This window comes from Coturnix japonica, chromosome 21 (assembly GCF_001577835.2).
Source record: "Coturnix japonica isolate 7356 chromosome 21, Coturnix japonica 2.1, whole genome shotgun sequence".
NCBI classification, from domain to species: domain Eukaryota; kingdom Metazoa; phylum Chordata; class Aves; order Galliformes; family Phasianidae; genus Coturnix; species Coturnix japonica.
In genome coordinates this window covers 1,778,006-1,800,986 of record NC_029536.1, presented here as the reverse complement: position 1 = coordinate 1,800,986, position 22,981 = coordinate 1,778,006, and the positions used below count along the sequence as shown (strand labels likewise).

General features: G+C 44.0%; 2 protein-coding genes across 2 annotated transcripts; both read right to left on the bottom strand.

The window, feature by feature from the left end:
- Positions 1 to 744: 744 nt before the first annotated feature.
- On the bottom strand, positions 745 to 17,846 carry SSU72 (SSU72 homolog, RNA polymerase II CTD phosphatase). Its single transcript, XM_015882214.1, has 5 exons — positions 17,671 to 17,846; positions 13,597 to 13,740; positions 3,820 to 3,959; positions 2,806 to 2,924; positions 745 to 1,771 (listed from the first exon to the last, which is right to left on the bottom strand). Exons 1-5 carry the CDS (start codon positions 17,748 to 17,750, stop codon positions 1,670 to 1,672), a joined length of 585 nt encoding a protein of 194 aa, XP_015737700.1. The 5' UTR covers positions 17,751 to 17,846; the 3' UTR covers positions 745 to 1,669.
- Positions 17,847 to 19,225: 1,379 nt separating this feature from the next.
- FNDC10 (fibronectin type III domain containing 10) lies at positions 19,226 to 22,890 on the bottom strand. Its single transcript, XM_015882213.2, has one exon. It carries the CDS (start codon positions 21,560 to 21,562, stop codon positions 20,927 to 20,929), a length of 636 nt encoding a protein of 211 aa, XP_015737699.1. The 5' UTR covers positions 21,563 to 22,890; the 3' UTR covers positions 19,226 to 20,926.
- Between the last annotated feature and the right edge of the window lie 91 nt (positions 22,891 to 22,981).

The following is a 22,981-nucleotide window of genomic DNA, read 5'->3' as shown; positions in this document are numbered from 1 at the left end:
CAGCAACAAACCAGGACAGGACAAAGCCATACAAAGCCATCCTGCACACCTTATGGGAGCTGCTGCTTCAGCTCCCCATCCCAAAGAGTTCTCATCTCATTCATTCTCTGCAGGATTTATCCTCTTTCATTTTTTCACAGCTAAGAGAAGCAGTGCAAGCGTTGGAGGGATACAAAACATTCCTGCACCCCACGTACCATGCTCTGACCCATTTGGGCACTGGCCAACACGCAGTGAGTTGTGCCTTCCCCATAGGGCAGCTTAAACCTCATCCAACCCCCCACAGCAGGGGCAGGGATGCACAGGATCCCTTTGGGATCGACAGACTTGGAGATGAACAACTTCAAAGAGCAGCAGCAGCCTAAAAAGCAGAGCCAGCCCCCAGCATCAGCTTCAGGCACAGGGAAATCAGTGCCCTTATGAAGCCCTAAGCCCCCCTGGAGCTGTCAGAGGGCAGCAGTGAAGCCAGGAGCCCAAGCTCCATTTCATGCCACTTCACTCCTGGCACGTTATAGTTGTCCCCACTTCTCAAAGCATTAAAGAGCTCATAGACTTCACTTGCTCCAAATCCTTTAACAAAACAACCTTTAAGATCTCTTGCCTTTTAGCAGCAGCTCTTTACCGTTCACTTTGGGAACGTCAATATTCGGTCTGCTTTTCGCTTTTAACCCGGTGCTTTTAATTTCTACCAGTTTGCACAAAGAGCCGTTGCTGTGCTCACACGTACACACTCAGCATCCGGACTGCAGGCTGTGACAAACACGTTTATTATTGCTGTATGTGCAGAGATTTCCATTCAACAGACATTTCATTTAACAAAGCTTCCAACCATTTCTATTAACAGCGGAGTTTGCAGTTTCTCCCCTTCTTCCTTATAGAAGACATACATACAATTGGGCCCTGCTTACAGCCTCAGCCTTATAGTTCAGTCTCACATACAGTAATTCAAAAGCAATTAAAGACCCGAAGAAAGATGCAGTGGAGGTGCCCTAAATCCACGTGGACAAAGCAGTTCGGTTGGGTTCAACACAGGATCAACAACCAAAGGAAGGTGCCCAACACAGCACCTCCAAACCAAGGGCAGCGCAGCTCTTCCAGCTCCCATTGAAACCTTATAGAGCAGTCACAGCTACTCGGCTTCCAGTTCAGAAACAGACAAGCTTTGCAGGTTTTGTGTTATTTTATTGGATGCTTCCAATCTTACATCTAATAATATACAGATAACTCATTGCTCCATTCGTGTCTTCACATCGTTCAGCCATTCTGTCACATTAAAATAATAATATAATAATAATAAAAAAAAGAAAGCACAACTGAAATAAAATAAATTTGTAAGCTGGAAAAAAATACATTATAAACTTATATTCTTTATAATTAAGAGCCTACTCGTAAGAATTGAAGTAGGGTTTAAAGGGAATCTTGATTTTCGCTTTTAAATAGGTGGCCTTTGTGCATACTTTGCATATGTACAATTGAGCTGGTATCTCTGCCTGCCTGTGACAGAATACCTGAAACAAAAGCAACCACTGGAAAGGAATCCTGAAGAAAAACTAAACCAAAAAGAGAAAGAAAAAAAATCAATATTCATTTTCCAGGAAAATACAGTATAATCAGAACTTTAAACACATGCTTCTCTCGTCTGTGTTAAGGCCTTGGAGACAGATGTGCTTTAATAAAAGCAGACAGTATGAAGAAAAGTCCTTCCACTTTTCTCCTCAAATTCCTGTAACAGCTCATCTATTTCATTTTCCATGTCTTCTGTGTGCTGTATCTAAACGAGGGGAAGAAAAACAACAACGCTAATTAACCGGGCTCCAAGGATACAATGCAGCTTAGAGAACAGTAACGACTCGATGTTTTTGGCTCACTGTGAAACCTAAATCAGCATGCAGTACCCGACTGTGCAGCAATGGGTGCTTTAATGAGGTTCCCAACATCCCCAAACCCACATGTACTCTGCATCGTGTTCATCTGCACAACCCTCCTTCTCCAACCCACTGAGCTGGCACTGAAGGAGCCCCTTTGTTGAGTAGGCAACATCCATCCTTAGTAGGTAACGGATGGAAGCTGCACAACAGCTACAAGCAGGCTGAACAGATGGCTCACACTTCAAGTCCTTTGGATTCTCTTGGGATTTTTGGATCCTTTGGAAAGGATGCGAATATTTGAGACCAGAATAGATTGCAGAGGCTGGTGTAAAATAAATAGGTGTGTTGCCACACTGGAATAGGTAATACATTGGGCCTGCATGTTGTCAAACAGAGCCTTTGTTCTGATGGTTGCATCAACTGTTTCAAGCCTTATTCTAAGACATAAGGCCAAGAACACTGAAGGTGGAAGACAGGAGGCACCAGGTTTTCCACATCATACACACAACAGGGTGGTACTCTGAAATACACCCACACACGGTGCTTTTCATGCGTACCGTGATTCAGAAGGCAGCTCTGATGTTTAAATCCCACATGTTACAACTGTCTCAGAAATAGACATTTTAGCCACAAAACGAACGTTGTGAATATGGACCCAACAGTGGTGATGTGCAGTGCTTTGTGATGCTGCTTTTAGTGGCAGCTAATGTTGGTTCTGAACACATGCACTGTTCACTTCAGAAACCATCAGCTCCATTGCAATTCACCTGCTTGCACAACAGCTCCACAAATAACCCCAATGATTTGCAAAGTTTAGTCTCTTTGACACGGATTTTACTTCATTTTTTCTGCAATTTGCAGCACTTTTAAGCGCCCAACCCCTGTGCACAGTCAGTGGGGTCACACCAACCCAAGGCAATGAGCCCTCTCTACTTACACACTGGCAGAGCTCACAGATAAGGAAGGCACCCAGCGTTGCCTCCTCATGGTTATCCTGAATGTCCACATTGATCACATGCACTGGCTGACATGTCTCTTGCTCTCTGGAATTTAAGTCTAGTTGAAAACAAAACACACAACAGCAAAACTTTGGGTGGAATGAAATCGAGCTTTACACAGTATTCATAAGAAAATGGTTTATTTGGCTTTTTTTTAAGGAAAAAAACAAACAAACAACAAACACGGTCTTATTTCAAGAGGCGGATTTGGGAAACCAAAGAATTTAGATTGTGGAAGGGCCCTGACAGTTCAAGTTCCCAGTTTATCTCCTATCCCTGTGCAGCTTAGCAGCACTTGCTGAGGCCGCCATTTTGAGGTGCCGCCATTTTGAGGTGCCGCCATTTTGAGGCCCTGCCTTGCATATCAAGAGCCATTTGGAATTGCTCTAGGTTTCTTCCTTCCTCTGGTCAATTACAAAGAGCATTATCATGACATGAGAGGCTGGCAAGTGGTTGCTCTTCACCTCCTATGCTCCTAACTCAAATAAAACATCTGCTTTCCATTTGAGATGCTGATCCTAACTGGAGATCCACCCATACAATCCCAGGGCACTTTGCCCTATATAACTTACCAATACATCTCAATGAGTGCTTCATCGAAGCACTCAGAACACTTAATTGCTCAGCTTGAAGAAGCACAAATGTTTCATGCTCCATGCTGATGGCAATATGACCAACAAGAACCAAAAAGACAGGCAACAACCACTGCCTGTACAATACTGATGTAGTGGGGTGGCCTATGAATGTAAAAAGCACCACCCCCAACTCCAGTCTGCATCCAGTATTTCCAGCTGCTGCTTCCCTGGCACATGTCATCCATGTCAATGGTTTGTGAGCATTTCTCTATGTAGATGCAAGGCTAACAGAGCAGATGTTCCCAGACTTGTAAAGGATGCTGTCAGGGACACAAGGGGGAGAAGCACTCAATGTTAACTCTGTTTATCATCCCTTACCTTCTACTACTTGATCATAGACTCTTTCTTCACACGTTAGGATCAAATCAAAAACGTCTTTGCAGTTCTGGAACCTCTCCGGTCGTGGCTTGATTCTCTTATTTCTGTCCAACATATGTAAAATCCCATTCTGTGTGTATCTGAAGTTGTTTGAGTTAAGTACCTTTACTTTAAGAAAAGTCACGTTTTTGAGCAAATGACCAAAACAAGTTAAAAATCACAGGATCTTTAAAATACAACCCCCGCCCCCCTCAATTACAAATATAAAGATTAATGACCATTAAACAGATCCCTAAGGCAGAAGCACAACCCCAGTAAGGATAACTCACACAGCCATTGGGTTTTAGAGCACTGTCAGTGTCCCTCATGCAGAGGCAGCTTTAAGTGGCCATCATTAGATCTTTGTTCTTCAGAACGGCTCCTTTCCTTGGGCAACTGTTCTTATATCCATAATGATTAGAGCACAGACTTACTCAACTATTAATGGATTGACCTGCAGTCACTTGAGTCATGGCCCCCACTACCACAGCCTTGAGGCTGAAGATGACACTCCATACTCCTCTTTCAGACAGCATTCACCGATCCCCATACACATAATCCCCACCCTCTTAGCTTTTTAGGATATGCAGTTTCATTTGGGGCACACCACAGCTGACTGACTAAAACTCTCCAAGAACAAAATGCTATGGGTTGATTATAAGTACCAAGGAAGGTCTGAACTACAGAAATCCGGAAACTGATGCATCTCTTCCTTAGAAGTACCAGATATTTTCAGCCAATCTCACATTTCTAAATTAAAATAGCATGAAGGATAACAGTATATGATTTCTTCAGATAACAGAAGGATTCTGCAGATATATATAAGATACATATATATATAAAAGCTGCTCTCCTCAAGTCCTAGTGCCCAAGGCAGCCAGGTCCATACCTGCTAAGTCAGGATGTTCTTCAATAGCTTTCAAGCAAACAGACTCCAAAAGCACTGAATTCTCTTTAAGTTTTTGAGCGATATTAAAGTCATCCTTGTACCCATGTAAGAGACTACTTTATATGGAAAAGATGTTCAGCTCTCTCATGGATCTACAGCATCCCACTAACTACTTGACTGGAGAAAAAAAGATCTGCTTTGAATTACAAATTCAATGATGCTTTCTCACAGATACATCCTGTCAGTTCTCTATCAGGGAACCGACTTCTGCTGCATTTCTTTTCTTTGGGTCACTCCCAAGCCTTCTACCCTTCTACTCCATCCTGTATAACTAAGGAACTGTGCTGTACAGCCTCAAGCTAAATCAGATGGCTCTCAAACACCAGCACCCACAGCTTCCTCACAGCACCTCTGTAAATCTCCTTTGGTTTGTTATGCTTGGAAATAAATCACATCAGTGCAACTACTACAGACCCCTGGTTATGTATAAAGCATGAAAAATGAACCCTAACAGCCATTTTCAGAATACATGCCAACATCTGGCTGCATTGCTGCAACCAGAATCTGACAGCGAGCCCTTTCTGGGCTCTCTAATCCCAATTTCTACATCATGCTGTTGGAAGGAGGGAAAAAAACCCACAACATCCTACACACTTATCTCAGTTCTTTTTTTTCCCTTTCTCCATTTCTAGGATAAGATTCCGCTGGCATCTGTCCTCTAAGCTTTCCTGAGCATGGAGACAGAATTACGCATATCCAGAAAACCCACACAGCAAAGCTTGCTGCTTCACACAGTCGAGTTTTCCACTGCCAACTTACAGCTACGCCATGAAAGGGTCCATCTGCCTATATAAGGAGATGGAAATAAGCAGTTAAGATTCATGACGCTTTCATTTTTGGTGGTCTGAAATCTATTTTTCATTGGAGAAAAAAAGCACAAACTAACAGCACAGCATCCTTTCAGCAGGCAGGGGGACCTGATCTGACTGTTCTCAATGCATAGTCATAACCCAGCTTCATTCTTGTCATGAGCTCAGGTAAAAGTCAGCACATTGTATCTCATTTACTGTGATTCAAACATTAGTGCTATCTCCCCATCTCTGCATGTGAACAACAGGCTCAATCTCTGTGCAGCCATCTTTGGTAACAAGTTATTCCAAGCTCCATTTTGGAAGCTATTATTTTTTTTAAGGAAAATAAGATTGCTTTTAGAAATTCTAGTCTATCCATGAAGAATCAGAGGCAGTCAAGGCATTCTCTTCTTTAAACCAAACAGCAGAACTTAGTAGGAAGGTGATACGTGTCTCTGAAGGGCAGACAGTACTTGAAAAAGAATTGTTCCTGAATAAGAGATGGTAGATTCCCTGAAGAACTACATACCAAGATGAATCCCCCTGATACACTGACGTGGACTGTCAGCACCTGAAAGAGCAGTACATCATCTGCACTAAAAGAACCCAGTGCATCAGATCTGACTTCTCATAACCAAGAACTTCCTTCCCTTGTTAAACATGAAGAGCCATCTACACGTCACCCTGTGTTCGACTTGCCATCTCTTCCAGCCATCAGTGTTTTATGTCAGATACACTTCCCAGGTAAAGCCACAAGAGGACACTAAGAGGAAACAAACCTCAGAAATAAGACAAAATTACAAGGAAGCACTGGCTGTAAATGAGCTTCTTTTTAAACCACTGAAGGAGTTTATAGAATGTTATGCAAAAAAATGAGTTTTATTTGCATTAAACAAATTGTTAGAACACAAAACATAACGCAAAATACAGGGTACAGAAAGCAACTAGACTGCACACAGATTATTATGGGTTATGTTTAGATAGCTCCTACTTGAGATTGACAAAAAAGCAACAGATTAGAGAAGAAAAGACCAGGAAGTTTGGATAAATCCCAAGATCAGACAAAGGCTGAAACACTACACAACAGCAGACATATTCAGTGTCTGCCAGAGTGCAAGGCTGCTGCTGCTTTCCTCAGAGTAATAAGAATTAAGAGTAGCTATCAACTTTAAGTCTAATTATTACTGGGTGTCTTCTCTAGCATCTACCATGACGAGGCCTCCCGCTTAACAACTCAGTTTTGAGGTAAAACAAAACCCCAATATTCCAACTGAGAAATTCAGAAAAATAGGAAGGACTAAATCAAAGATGGATACAGCCAGATGAGCTGTGGCTCCCATTAAGCTGTTGCTCAGCAGAGCTCAGCATCCAGCTGGAACGAGAAAGCTCTATTAAATCAGCAGGGAAATTTCAATAGTCCAGCCTCATAGCATGACATTCAGAGAAGGACAGACAGGAACGATCACCATCTCAGGCCACCTAAGTCGCATGTTTATAAGGAACGTCTATCTCAGAACTCTGTAAAATATCACCTGAATACCAAGCAGCACCATGTAAGAAAAGCAAGCAACAAAACAATTTAATGCCTACTTCTTTACGATGTTTTAGAATATGATGCTGAGTTTTAAGAATCAGATTTTACACCACTGTTGCTGAACAGGGCTGAATTTTATAGTAGCAATCACTGCATGTGAACAAGGTATTTTCAGAAGTATTTTCCATACCTTGAGAGGAAGTTCAGAGGAATCCAACCATGCAGGTTTCGAAGGTTGTAAGTAAACATCTACATCCCAGCTCACTGAGGAAAGTCTTCCTTGACAGTCAGTGAACAAGAATCCAGTGCATCTGCTGCCGAGCTACCTTGTTTCAATCCTTCCACTCTCCATAAAAAGAAAAAAGCCATGATCTGAAACATCCCTTTCCTCTCCTTGGTATGAGGGCAGCCAACAAGGTTATATCAAGACACACAGATGACTAATCTTAGAAAACCAATACACTGTCTTAAGTTAAAAACCTATGGATTAAAAAAACCAAACCCTACTGATGACTGAAGGATCAATAAGTTTCATTGTTAACTTCTAGAAGCTGATAAAAAAGCCCATCAGCAGCATAACCAGAAAATTTTGGAGTGTGTAATCAGTCACCTAAAATAGAGACCAATCTATTAAACATAACTGGGTAAAACCCATTTGATAAAATGTATATACACTTAGGAAAAACCATCTCTGAAGTAATGGCTGACAGCCAAAGCTTCCACATCTTCCAACAGATTTGACATGGCCATTATTCACTTTCACGTAGCTGCCATCATACTCAGAAACTGCAATTCTTCTTTCTGAAGAACAGCAGTAGAGCAGAAGTCTCATGAATGGCAGCCACAGGTCTTTCCCATATCAATTTATTTATTAAAATCTGGGTTAAGAAGAAGGTGCATTATAGTTCAGCCTGCTTGGCAAATTGCTTAGAGGGAGTAACTACCCAACCTCCTTCCACCTGCCGAACCACTTACTTTTACAGGGTATAAAAGACTAAAAAGGCACCTGAACTATCATTTCTGCTTTCCAGGCAGCTGTAATTACTGCTGCAAGAACTGTCTACATTCTGGAATATGAACTGCCTTTCGTTTGGCAAGGAAACAGGATTTTTAGTACAAATGAGTTTGTTCTTAAGTCTTTTGTGGTACCGTGCAACGCACAGTCCAAAAACTGAAAATTACATCCCAAAATATCACAGAAATTCTAATTTGGGTTAAATATTTCTGATAATGTTGGTGCCCACATTAATGACTTGCAGAGGAATGAGTAAGCAATGAAAAGCAAGTGACATTTCAAAGGTCAGCACTTCTAAGTTGCGCAGATAAAATCCTGCTGAGCAAGCTCACAGCAGCTGGTCCATAACCACCAGTCCAATAATAACATGGTGGCCATGCTACTTCAATTCTGGCTGAGTCCTAAAGCTGAGGGCTATGAGCCCACACATCTCTGGGAGAACTAATACCTTAGTTTAGCCTATAGTACCAGTGACTTGCCAGCCCCGAACAGATGAAACTGTATCTGAGGTTGAAACTGGGCAGAAATAAGCCTTCAAAGGGGAAGAAGGGAAGCAAAGGTGTGAAGGAGAGATATGACAGATCTACTGAAGGGACCATCAGAACAAGAAGAATATCAAAGGCAGACCTGACTTCAAAGATGTGGCATGTTTGATGGCGCAGTCAAACATCTGGCTACACACAGCATCCAATCAGCATTCCAAGTGGAGTTTGATTTCAATTGCTAGAACCTAAGAAATGGCCTGTCATCTCAGCAAGGTTCCTCACAACTACTAACAGAGCCACAAGGTGACATGGATGTGTAACAAAGGGATAAAGAAGTCAACATCAGGACCAGGTGGCAAGCAAGGGGAAACAGAAGATGGTGATTAAGTAACACACATTGCTTTTGGATGCTCCTTGGATGTAGAAACTAATGCCAGGCTTCAAAAGATGAGCAAGTGCCATGAGCAGGTGGACGAAGGGGAAACAGGCTTACAGTCAGAAGCATATAGATTTGCAAAAACACACCTCTCAGACTGTTCAAATCCAGTTTAAACACTCCATCCTCTAATACTAAGAGTATTAAAGTACTTTGAAAGATGTGTAAGAAAGAAAATGAGCCTCACACTGCAACGCGTTCAAGAGAAGACTGCAGTGGCTTCAGTCACACAGAGATCCAGCAGCTTATCCACTGACCACTGCAATGCCAGTCCAGAACAGCAGCTGTTCATCAGTTCCAAATTCAGAACGAAAAGCAAACAAAAATGTAAGAGAAATACATGCATGAAGGGCTTACCTGGAGTGGAATTTGAGTAAGTTACTCTTGAAAAAAAAGGAATCCTCAAGAGTGAGCTGCATGGCCTCAACGAGCACGATGCAGATGCTCTGTAGAGCTCACTAGTCCTCCTCTGTGTCCATGCAGTGGTTTCTTTCCCTGCTTTGCAACTCACAGTTGCTTTGTACAGTCTCCAGGAAAGCGGTCCAATATAAATTCTCCATACATTAGGCAGGTTCATCAATCCAGAAATATCATGAATTATTGCTCAATTATTATGCATTCTAGAGTTTAAAGTGGCAAAACTTTCTGCAATGAATAAATGGTATTCAAAATAAAGCTGGAAGTGTTTTACAGCAAAACATTCACAACTTCTCTTCCAGCAGCTCTCCCCCCATCAATACCAGCACAGCCATCATCTTATTCCATGAATATTTGGATACCAGTACCATGTTTCTTCACTACAGATAACAAAGTATAACCAGCGTGGCTGGTAAAAACAACTTAGCTACAAACACGTTGAAAATAATAAAAAAATAAGAGAACCAGAATTTACAGAGTAAAAGTCCCAGATCCTATCAGCAAATGATAAGTGGTAAGATCTGAAACTGAGTTTGATGAAATACTGTACAAGGAAAATCCCTGCTGTCTTTACCACTCTGTGCTGCACCTTTCGTTTTCACTGCACATTTCCTATGGCAGCTATAATCTGGTTCTGCTTGCCCCATTAGTAAGAAAACTAAGAAGCGAAGAGAAAGGATCTTATTCCTGGTACCGCTACACTATGATCACCTATTTCTAGCTTATGCTTTTTCTTGAAAAAGCAGACATTAATTTGAGCTCTATTACGATGTGAATAAATTGGGAACTTCTCTATTTTATAACCACATATTGTGTACACTGCAAAATCATTTATGGGGTTAAAAACCAAGACTATGCTTGGTTTTCAGAGTGCAAGAGGGATATCAAACCACTGTGGGTAAAGGAAGAGCATCAACTGTGCATTGGCCATCGGGCACTAAGAACCAGAAGTCTGCCTCCTATTTTTCCTTCCAGTAGATGCTGTCCTGCAGACAAGACTGTGCGAGTCTCTTGACTCAGAGAGCAAGTTGGGCTGTATGATGTTTAACAAACTGAAAGAGGAAAACAAATCAAATGAAACAGCAATCGACTAATTCGATTACTTCTTTATCTAGTAGCCAAATAGACAGTCATCAGCCAAAATGAATGAAAATATAGAGGCTTCCCAGATTTCCAAAGGAGCTCTTGAGTAGTTTGAGTAGTTAAGAAGGGAACCAAGCAGGAAAAAAAAATACTAAGTAACTGCAGAAAAACAACAAATTAACTGTAATGCAATTATCAGTCTCTTCAGAGGAGGAGTGGAATAAAAGAGGAAAATGGTAATCTAATGCCAGAAAAAGGTCACGGAATCATAAAGGTTGGAAAAATCACTAAGATCATCTATCTAGACCAACGGCAATAAAGATAAGACAGGACAACTTACTCCAGGAAGAGTGGGTTTAAACTACCTGAATCTGAATTAGTCAAAGTCACGGATGTATACTGAAAAGGGCAGAAAAGCATCAAGAACACAGCTAAGCAGTGAGATTCAAGATATTCTTTTGATACTAAAGCCCCAGAAAATAAAGGTCCAGATTGGAGTTCAGAAAGCAAATCTGCTTTATACTTTCAACGAACTTTATCAGAAGTCTTACAGCTGTTTGCTTACTTACCAGGCTAAGAAAGTAGAACAAAGCTACTCCTTACTAACTAGCTTCTCCATACCAGCTTACTCCATCAGGATATACATATGTAAGTTTTCTTCAGTTGCACCCTGTGAAAATCTCATGCATACTTGAACCTGTTTCAGACTTTTTCCCCCCAATTCAAGTGCCTGTGCTTGCTTCAGACCCCCCCCTATTTTCCTCCACTGATACTCTACCACAATGCACCTTAGCAGTTAAAACAGCAAAGGGCAAAGCAGGAGGAAGACTGCAGAATAAACCAGGGTTAAGGGTCAGCCAAGTGGAGTCTATAATGCTACATATATTTACTGGCAAAGCAGTTTGTATATGACAAGTGCTCCCACTTGTTACGAATAGGAAGGATACCATAAACAAAAGAAAACTCAACATCAGCAATAGCACAAGAAATACTGTAGGCCATCCTAATAAGAGTTCACAGAGAAAATCTACACTGCATTCACCTATAATACTAATTGTTTTGAGTTGCTGGGTCAAAAAATAATCCTACATCCTTGACTGAGATGCACCAAACCAGCTTTTTCCTTAATTCCTAACATTTTTTCCAAGTCTGTGTTTGGTTTGTGGGGTTGATGCAGAACTGCAGAAGCTCATTCCTGGTTGAGACCAGAGCCTTCTGAAAACAGGGGGCCATCTCCTTGGCTGGCCAACAGGGAACACGCCAAGTCCCTTGCAGCCACAGTTTCATTGGGTATCTGATGCTCTTCATGCTTTGGATCCCTGCTGGCCTACAGAACTGGAAGGAGATTGCTCCACTCAAATTTGTGCCCCATCACTGGAGTATGGGAACAAGCTGACACTCACTGAGACACACCACTTCAAAACACATGGCAGGCTGGAGAACAGGATGAACTTAACCCTAGAAATGACACATCAGTTTTCCCATGTCAATTATACCCCAAGCCCCTCAGAAGAGCAGGCCCTCCCCACTTACTGCAGGCAATGTGTGCATGCCTCTCATCTCTATGATCCAAAGCTAACAAAAATCTACCTTAACTGAGAACCCACATGATACCTTCACAAAAAGCTACTCCATGGCTCTATGACAAGAACGTGCCTGGTCTGGGTTATTATGGGAGTATATGGTTATTATGGGAGCTGCAAATACATTTGGGGAGCACAGTCATCATCTCCAGCATGGAGAAGAACAAGCATGGCAACTCCAAAAGGTGCTGAATGGAGGAGACTAGACTGGTTTTCTGAAAGCAATGCCATATTCAGACATACAGTGCAGCAGCAGCAAAGAATGCAATGAGGTGCTGATAAAAATTATGGCTCGATTCAGGTAATTTTCTTTTGAAGCAATTCATTTTTAATCAAGATCTGGCATACCTCAGTAAGATGTGTTTGTAAGGCTTTCCTTGTATCAGCAGAGGGATACAAAAAAAATGCATATTATACACATGATGCATTCAGACTATGTCCTGCATTTTAAAATTATGACTAGTCCTGTTATTTGGGGGGAAAAAAGGACATTTAATTAAGTATTTCTTGAAAAAAGAGCCACTAATGAGCATTAGAGAATCAATACCCCTCTGCAAGGGACACAATATGTGTGGAACACTATGGAGAAAGGTATTTGAATGTATGACCAATACTCACTGTGCTGTACAGCTTTACCAAACAGCCCAGCCTTTTTTTAAACAGGGATTTCTGAAGGTTCTGTTTTTCCAGCCGAAATTCAGTGGATATTGGATAGTCTCTCTAGGGTAAGGGATCTCTTTCACATTTAAACCCCAAACAGGGAAACAGGGAAAAAAAAAAGAGTACCTAAAACAAGTGCCCTGATTGTGCAACATAATCACATGGGCTTCCTTCTTAAATTAAAAAAACCCAGCCATTTTAAAATCAGGCTTAGTGTGCATAACCCCGATCACCTCTGCTCCCCAGGATTAAGAATGTTACTGTGCTTTCCTACGTCCTTGCTTTAAAATATCCTGCAGGAATTTTTTGGTGTTCAGATCATATCAAGTAGCTCTTGTTGAACAGAGTGAGTTCTTTAATGAAAGTATCTTCTCTCCCAGAGAAAGTATATTGTAAACCTTACCTGTGGGTTTGAACTAAACACTACTTTAATCTTGAGGCAGCAGCTCTCGGCATGACCACTGTCAGGAACAGTCTTTGCACTGGGAAAGTATGACCCACAGTGCTGAGGAGGTAATGGACAACCTGTGACAGGCTCAGTGTGCTTTCCTTCAATAGGTAAACATGATAACATGCTACAAAAGAGAGTTCTGAATGAGTACACTGTAACTTGACTATGAGAGGCCCTTGGTAAAAAACCTCCTATGAACTTAAAAACATTTTAAGCTTGTAGTTAAGTAATTATATATTCCTAGTGCATAATGCCAAATAATGAATTACACCTTTTGAGGAGAACCATATTGGATTTTTTTTTTTCTTTTTTTAAGGCCATGCCATAGGGATACAGTTCTTTGTCTTTCCTAAGCAGATCATTGTACATCTGATCATATGTTGTTTTGAAATCATAAACATTTGGCTTGTCCGGTGCTGGTCCTGGCAGTTTCACGTGAGTTCCTGTTCCAAAGGATCTGACGCTGAATCCTCGTTTGCTGAAAGACAGTGAGGGAGGGGAGGGAAGCATTAATTAGACTGGATGGATTTCAACTACTAAAGTACAATCAGTAGTCCAAATATATTTCCACATTTACAGCTATAGTTACAATGTTCTTAGATTTACAGCACAGCAGTGGGCAGAAATCTGAGAGAGGCAGTGCACACAAAAAAAACCCACTTCAATATCACTTCAGATGTCTCTGTACAGAATGTAAGGTAACTAATGACTGCTTTCTGAAACACACCTTTGTCCAAAGGACAAAAAAATGCTAATAGGAACAACTTAATGATCTCTAAGTCTTATTGTGTCTTTTCCTCCCCTCAAAAAAAACCATACATTAAAATAGAGATGCAGGGCCATGGACTGTGACCAGAAAAAAACCCCAAACATTCCTAAAGGATTACAGCCAGAAGGAGCAGAGCCTTCAGCAAAGCCACGTAAATCCAGTTAACACTCAGCTCTGAGAGGTTACCAACCATTCTCTGAAAGGTTGTGATTCAGCCAATAGAACAGTCAGTCATCCCCAGACATAACTACCCCAACAACCAGCTTTTATTCTCTTTCTGAACTTCACCATCTAAAGATGGAGGAAGATTATCTGCATGGGATGGAGGCGGACCTTTAAACCTTTAAAAGTGGCACAGATATTCTGCTAGCTTGCACCTACAACTCTTGGCTAAGCCAGGAATACCTTCATTCCATTCTTACACATGTAGTACTTCATAATTATTTAACAAGAAGAGTCAGGGAACTGCCTGTCTTGGAGGTAATACCATAACATTGGGTTGTCTTTCCTCCAATTAACCTAAACACACCTAACCAAACCACACTGATATTAAGCAGCACTACAATCTGTTTTCTTGGATAATCTAGAAGAGGTTGCTCCATACGGTCCAATGTAGAAAAGCACATGGCAGAACACTGTCACTACTGGCCAGAAGGCTGAAACATTTGGCTTTAGACTCCTAAAACAGGTCAAGACTGTGGCTTAACCTCAGGCATTTCAAGGATCACAACTGCTATTTCCAAATACAGAAAGGAAGTGTTCAAACTAATTAGGAAATCCACAGTCCTCTCTCTTAATTTTCACTTTAATATTAAGCTCTGAAATAGGCTGACTTTGGTCACTCACATTAAGAAGTTCATCTCCAACTGTCAGAAGTGCTCCTGAAGTTCACATAATCTCCTATCAATCAAAGCAAATCTGCAGTTTTAAGCATCTAAAGTGCACAGCTCAACACTGAGAGGTGCTTTGCTGAGGAGCTGGAACGCACACCTCACCTGGAATAACTCCATGCTACGTCACGGGCATATGGCAGCACACAGCTTTTACATTAGTTATGCATTAAGTGCACTGTTATGAAATACTCTGAGCATGTTTCATCATACTTCTTGCAACACAGGGGGAGGGGGACACGATGACACTGCCTGCACTGCCACATTACTCAACAGCCTGCTCTTGTTGAGCAGCTGGACAGATCGAGTTGAGTGAATCATCGTGTATTTATTCTTCTGTTGCCCAGACTTTAAACGATGATTATTTTCTACAAGACAACATCTAGCTAACATTTGGTTTGGGTTTAGCAAAACCACCCGGAAAATAGAAGAAAAATAATGGCTTTATTCAGCTTTACAAGAAGAATAATTAGCAAAGAGACTCCTAAATCGCTTCCAAAATACCTTATGCCATTCAAGCAGTTAAAAAGAATAAAAATCACATCGTTACACAGCAGGAAAGGAAGCATTGCTAAGTGATTTTGATCACAAAAGCCTTGAAAACATCAACAACACGCTGTACTGTACCACTGATCAGCGATAAGCTGTCAAATTAAAGTGCTATGTTAAAGCACTCCCTCCTTCTGAAGGACTGAAGGAGGCAATTCATGACTCCTTGAATTAAAGGACGTAGGTTCCAATTCCCATTTGGCAGCACTAAGCTGCTGACAGGCTTCAGTGAAGGAGCTGTGATTGACCTACCTAACTACATCATAAGGGTGTAACTCAAGCTCTTTTACTTAGAAAAAGCTGAGCTATAAATCACATCATTAACATGACATTTCAGTTTGGCCTACTGGGATTGTGACTTCTAAGAGTTTACTGCCTTTGAGATATTCCATATTCACATCCCTAACTTCTTAGGGCACTTTGTTTCCTAAAAACAGGAGGAGCATATTTGTAACTTAAGCACATACAGATATCCTACCAGCTTCCATTAGCAGAATAACAGAGAGAAACTGAAGCATGGAGGCAGAGACAGGATATCTATGCCATAAAACCTCCTAACTACAAAGCTACCAGAGCACCTGCTATACACTGGGGAGCCTGAAGTGATCATTTCCTTTTCCAGGCCAACTGTGCACAACTAAATATACACAGATGGACATGCAGAAGTTGTCTACCAAGGCCTGGTTCTTTTGTATCTGTGTTCTTTTAAAGTTTCAGGACTCCTTCACAAACTGCCTTGAAGTTACAATCACAAACTCCCTTTGTTTTAAACACTCTTCCCAGCTGTTCTTCCTCTTTTAGTCACATGCTTCCTCAGAAGCACAGAGCAGAGTTGATAGACTGCCTCACATACAAGACTTGGAGCCAATGCTGACTTCTTCCTGAGCTTTAAAGGCAAACGCCTTTCTTGCTAATCCTAATTACACAAGGTGGTACTGCTCACAAGTCTCTATAAAATGACATTTGATTTCTCCTAATTACAATCTTAATGGAGAAGATGCTTCCAAAAAGCATTTCCTTGCAGTATTTGCCAGCAGATTATCAGTCACGATGGAAGGGATTATTTATTCTGCAAAAACAGAGAGAAATAAAAAGGCTTGATATTAAAAATTAACTCTCCTGCACCTTGAGGACTCAGTCTTTGGTTAATATTCAGTTCAGACAATATAGTTAGCAGATAACAGAAAAACCAGCACCACTTTCCCATTACTCATCAAAATACATGCTGGTCACCTTGTGTTTTATCTGAACTGCATCAAGTAACACCTGATGCAAGTATATGTACTAACAGCATCATATGCTCACAGTAAGATGGCTGTCAGACCAGGTATTTCCATTATTTATTCCTTTCATAGTTGGACACGTACCACATAATTTACACCTTGTTGCTTGAGTGACTGTGCCAGTAATACACTTTATGTGAATGCTAACTTTGTGTAACCTTAATAAAGGGAAAAAAAGGCCTTTATCGTGTCCCCATGTTGCATAGGAAAGGGTCAGAAACGGTTTCAGGCAGATCAGGTCTCTCCTGTCGTTCCACCCACCCTTCATCACTGCCTCCCATCTCCCCTTTTGAACTCAGCCAACCTGAAAGCCCTCTTTGTGCTAAAGAAACTCTCACTATTTCTGATGTCCAACATCCTGAATCAAATACTTCACACGCAGTTTTCCTGTAAAGAGTAAACGCTCACTTTCAACATCTAGACTTCATAGATATGGGGGGAAGGGGGAGGAGGAATACGATTAAGCTTCACGATGCCGAGATATAGAAGCAGTTCCGTGCCTGTCCATTGCACCAGCTCAAGTTTGGCAGCACCAGCTCAAGTTTGGCAGTACCGGGTACGACGATCCTCTGGCAGCTCCGGACCCATGGCTGGGGCTGTCCCAGCGAACCCACCTGGAGCCGGGGCCGAAGAAAAGAGGACACAAACAAGAACGGAGCCCCCGGGCTGCGGGCCAGGGGGGTCTGGCGCAGGCCGAGCACGGCTATAGGGCCGCAGCCGGCTCCTCGCCGCCCCCAGAGCCCAATTGAGCCTGAGGAAGGTCCCGAAGCCCCGATCGGAGCCATAATGCGGTGCCGAAGGGCAACCCGCGATACGAGCCGGCCTACAAGGCCCAGCAAGCTGACGGCGGGCCCAGCGACAGGCCAGGACTCGCCGCCCCCGACCTGAAGGAGGCGTTTAATGCAGGGCCTGGTTACCTGAGGATATTGTGGGCCTCCATGCTGCGGTTCTGGTTGCTCGAGCACACCACGGCCACACGGAGCGGCGAGGAAGGCATGGCGGAGCAGGGAAGAGCCCAGCTCGTTCCCTAAGCCTGGCGCTGCCCCGCCGGCCGCTCGCACAAAATGGCGGCCGCGATGCGACGGCGGGAGGAGCCGGGACGTGTCGGCGGGGCCAACCGTGCAATGGGCGGCAACGAATGTACCAGAGGGGAGGAGTGAGGGTTGGGATGGAGGAAGCAGGGTTGGATGTGGTCTCACAGCCTCAAGAAGCTTTATTTATTTATTTTATTTGTTATTAAGTTCACATCTTTCTCGTTGGGTCCTTTCCCAGCGCTAGGTGGCAGCGCGATATTGAGATGTGAGGAGCCCGCACACAACAGGCCGCTGCCCCCTCAGAGCTGAAATTGAAGCGGTTCTATCCATGTTATCCTTGAGCACATAAAGGCCGTGGAGCTGTAATTCAGCATCCTGACACTAATTTACTGCTGCCTGGACAGGGCAGGAATGATGAGAGCTCCGTGTGATGCTCTGTGTGCTTTGGGAATTGCTGCAAGTACTGGATAATGCTTTAACTGTGCAATCAATGAAGGCTTGTGGAAGGTAAAATTAATTTCAAGTCTATATGTGTGTAATCTTTGCCATATTGCCAATTTCTACATTTCTCACAGTGAAAAAAAAACCAACAAGAAAAAAGCCCTGCTAGTTAGTAATGAGTTGGCAGACATCTTAATGCCACATCAAATGAAACAGGGAATACTCTGATAACCTGTTCCAGACACCAAGACGTGCCCAATTAAACCTTAATCCACTGAAAATGAAAGAGAAGCCGGGAGATATCGATTCCCACAACTCATCTGTAATGCACGGCGAGGAAAAACACTGATAAAAATAATCCTTTGGAGAATCACAGGGTTTCCTCCAGCAGGATTTCCATTCTTGTTCTACATCTTTTTGCTCTTGCTTGCCTACCCTCCGCCCAGCGTGCTGCTGCAATGCAACCCACAGAGGCAGATGCATCGAGATGTGAGATGACTACAAACAGCCTCCCTGTAGGAGATAGGAGCAGTGCTGCTTTAGCAGGTAACCATCAGTAAGTGGGAGGTGTCTAAAGGAAAACAGACACACGCAAATCCATACATTAAATGCAGGCCTTCAGTTTCCTTAGGTCAGCGTTACCTCAATGTGCTGGCTGCATAAAAAGATGAAGTGGCTTGAATTGGCACACAGAGGGATTTGGGAGACAAGGGCAGCTGATTTAGAGGTCGAATAGAGAACACTGATGTAAAACAAAGACAGCAGGCTGCTGTGATGAGAGTGGTTTTGTGCTCAGTGAGTTTCCACGATGACTTTGAACAGGAGGTTGAATTAGGTGGCCTCCAGGGATCCCTCCTAGCCTGAATGACCCTGTGATCCTATAGTCTAAGCAAGCAGAAATCAAGTATTATGAGAACAACTACTTCCAATTTCCCAGTAACATTATCATTGTTCAGTGGCAACCTTGAGAGTCAAACAATCCTCGAACCATTCCATGCCATGTTTTTCATTGTGTTATTCTCTTAATTTATTAAGGTCGACGTCAACGTGGTACAAAGCCCATTAATTACACAGTTCACTTTCACATCTGGCAGTTCACAACAAATGAAGACCAAAACAGTCAGCCTGGCTGACAAGTGACGTACAAAATCAGTGCCGCTCCGGCAGTCCTGGCTACAGAAAAGACTGACCTGAGACCTTGGATCCAAATTCACTCTGTGTTTAAATTCACTGAGCTAAAGCACTGGATGCAATCAGTCTTAATGTTCTTAAAGTGTGATTGCCTTGTCTTTGAGCAGTCGGTTTCCTTAGGGGCAAACAAAGAAGTGATACTGTCCTTCCATTGCTGCCATCCTGGATACCATCAGGCTGCTTCTATCCAATGCATGGGCAAATAAACAGAGAGCAGTGTTAAACCTCAAAGCAAACAAAGCAGGAAGGACAAAACAGGTGGTGAAACACAGACCTTCAGCTTCCTGACCGCTCTCAAGTTATTGAGGGGATTTAGTACCGACGCTGTATTGTATCAGGGATTGCATATACTTCCTATATTTACTCTCTTAACAGCAAGTTTATACTTTGCAAACTATTCCACAGAAGAAAAGCTTATGGGTTATTCCCCAGCGACAAACATTGACACCAACAGATCACAGACGGAACCAAAGGGTTTGGATTGCAACACCCCATCACAGAAGAACTCTTCTACTTTTGCTTTCGGTATGTTTAAGTGCTATAAAGTCACCTCCTACTACATAGAAACTAAAGGAAAACTAAACACAACGGCTGGTAACAAACTACTTTGGGTATATAACAAAGTTCAAGTAATGACCAGCAAAGTTTGTTCTCAGAACCAAAACAACACAGCAGTTTGAGACGAGACCGGCAGCAAAGAGTGGCCTGAGGGCTACGGAACAGACACAGCAATAGAAATGGGACAGGACCTCAACACTAAGGCACGAGGGAATTAATACTTGAGTATGGCTAAAACCTTATTGACTACAGCATCGAGTGAGCAGTTCACGAGGAGTGTTCCTATGCCCAAAACACCCGGCTACAACAGCAGTGAGTTGGGTGTTCTGGGGGGGTTATTTTACCTTAGTGCAGCTCCACACAGCATTCCTAAAAGAAACAGAGGTGGGGGGGGATTCAGAGAGCAGTGACTCGAGATCAGTTCGTACATCACAAGGAGGTGGAGTTTTCCTATTAAGTTAAATAAGCACGTTCTTAAGTGTCTTCCAAACAGCCCCTCGGCGGGATCTGCCTCTTGCTTCAATTTCCTGGCACTTGTGGACTCGTTTTTAAATCCACTGAGTTCACAATCATCAATATGGCTCAAAATACACAGCCACCCTATGGGCAAAGAGCTCCGAACACACAAAACCAAGCGAACCGACCCAACTCCTGCAGGTTTGTTACATCCGAACCCAACTCCTGCAGCTCTGTTACATCCGAACCCAACTCCTGCAGGTCCATTACATCCGAACCCAACTCCTGCAGCTCTGTTACATCCGAACCCAACTCCAGCAGGTCCATTACATCCGAACCCAACTCCTGCAGGTCTGTTACATCCGAACCCAACTCCTGCAGCTCTGTTACATCCAAACCCAACTCCTGCAGCTCTGTTACATCCGAACCCGAACCAAGCTGATCTCTGAGCGAACCCTCCCCGCCCCCATCCCCGTGTCGGTGCAGAGCGGCTCTATGCTCGTCGCGGCGCGGCGGGGCTCATCAGGTTCTCGGTGATGTAGGCCACGAGCAGGCAGATGAAGACGAGCATGACGCAGATGGAGCCCCCCACCGCCGTCATGGCCACCACGATGTCCCGCATGGCGGCCGGCTCCACGCGGAACTCCACGCAATGTGCGGGCGGTGCGGGGCGCGGCGCGTTGTACCGTGGCTGCAGGCACAGCTGGTAGCGCACGGTGCCGTGCGCCTCGGGCAGCAGGTAATCGCGGCAGGCGGCGCCCAGCTCCACGCTGTCGCAGGGGAAGCGCGTGTAGGTGCCGTCCCAGGAGCAGTTGAGCGTGAAGCCGCGCAGCCCGTTGCCGGGACGCGGCGTCGCCCACTGCAGCAGCACGCTGCCGTTGAGCAGCACGTTGGCCACCAACGCGCCGCCCGGAGAGCGGTGGGCGCGGCAGGAGCGAGCCGAGCACTGGAAGCCGAGAGCCGGCCTGCGGAAACACAGCCGGCCGCCAGCGGAACCTTCGGGCCGCACCTTGTAGGGGCACCACGGCTCCTCCGGCTCCGAAGCGGCCTCGGTGAGCGCGGCGCTCGGGGCGGGTGTTGGCGGCCCGAAGCAGAGCAGGGCGAGCAGGGCCGGCAGCAGGCGGGGCATGCCGGACACCGCCGCATGGAGCCGAGGTGCCGGCGGAGGGGAGGGATGCGGCCGCACCGGGCGCCCGTTATAAGTGCGGGCTCCGCAGCCGTTGCGCCGGCCGCCAATGGAGAGGCGGCTCCGCCGTTAACTCTCGCTGGGCTGCGGAGCGGCTCGCAGCCGGGCAGCACAGATAAGGGAGAGAACCGGGGGGCGGCAGGGCTCGGAGCGGGGCCGGAGGAAGGTGGAGGGTCGGGGTTTGTTTGGGGTTTTTTCCCCCCAAGTTTATTTATTTAATTGGTTTTGTGTTCCAGCTCAGGGATGCTCAGCAAGGACACAAGGAAATAACTGCCCCCCCGGCACGGCACAGCTGCTAGCAGGGGTAAGGTAGTGCACACTAAGATAGGGCAAAAGACAGAGGTTCCTTGGCTCACCCTTTATAAGCTGTTCCCCAGTAGAAGCACAACTGTCCCAGCCCAGCCATCACATCGACACCAAAACGCTCCCTGGGCAACCCCAAAAGATTCACATTGGAACCATAAACTTGTCTCAATGTGCAGACAAAACATCTCTAAATAAGGAAGGAATAAACACATTCTTAACACCCAAGCCGTTTTTAAAGTCTTTAACATCGATAAAAGCTGCATTAAAGCCTCACTCCCCACTTTGCAGCTTTCATTCCACACCAGCACTTCTCCTCCCCTGTTACCTGCTTGGAGATGCAAAACCCATAGACTGCTATGTGAGTTTCATTAAATACAAGCTTTCAATAAGCCAGATCCTGAAGGTTGTTCTTATTTCACAACCACATCCAAACAAGCAATAAAACCCCCACACCTTGGACTCAGAGCAGCTGTTTAAAGCACAGTCTGCTTCCATGTCTGTTTCCTAGGCCAAATTCAATGTTTGTTTTCTGTTACCCTACCAAAAGCTGTTGGAAATCTCTTTTGTTACTCCTCAAACACAAGGAGGTGCTGTGCTGCTGAAGGCAATTTCTGAGGCCAACTTACCTGGGTAGCTCTGGCTGGGACACACAGATGAAGACCTGGCTGCTCTGCCTGAGAAATGTGCGGGTGTTTAAGGGATGCATAGAGCCAAACCACAGCAGCTTTGCCTCCCTAAGCCCCGTTAATAGCAGATGGCAGCACTCCAGAGCTATCGTTGTTCCAGTGATCAATTAGATCGGGCACCAGGCTGTGATGGTGAACCACATTGAGTTGTTCTGTTGAGAGAGCCAACAGATGGGGCTGGGACTTGGTTTCTAACCAGTCCATGTTAGAAACAAGTGTTATTCTCTTAAGCAAGTCACATAGACATCTACCCCCTATCTATCTACCCCCTATCTATCTACCCCCTATCTATCTACCCCCTATCTATCTACCCCCTATCTATCTACCCCCTATCTATCTACCCCCTATCTATCTAACTGGGAGGATGTAC

Excerpts from the sequence above, each read along its gene's own strand:
- FNDC10 (XM_015882213.2), bottom strand. The coding sequence starts at position 21,562 with ATGCCCCGCCTGCTGCCGGCCCTGCTCGCCCTGCTCTGCTTCGGGCCG.
- SSU72 (XM_015882214.1), bottom strand. The coding sequence starts at position 17,750 with ATGCCTTCCTCGCCGCTCCGTGTGGCCGTGGTGTGCTCGAGCAACCAG. Across the intron at positions 13,741-17,670 it reads GAGGCCCACAATATCCTCAG|CAAACGAGGATTCAGCGTCA; the intron begins GTAACCAGGCCC and ends ACTGTCTTTCAG. Across the intron at positions 2,925-3,819 it reads CTATGATCAAGTAGTAGAAG|ACTTAAATTCCAGAGAGCAA; the intron begins GTAAGGGATGAT and ends GTTTTCAACTAG.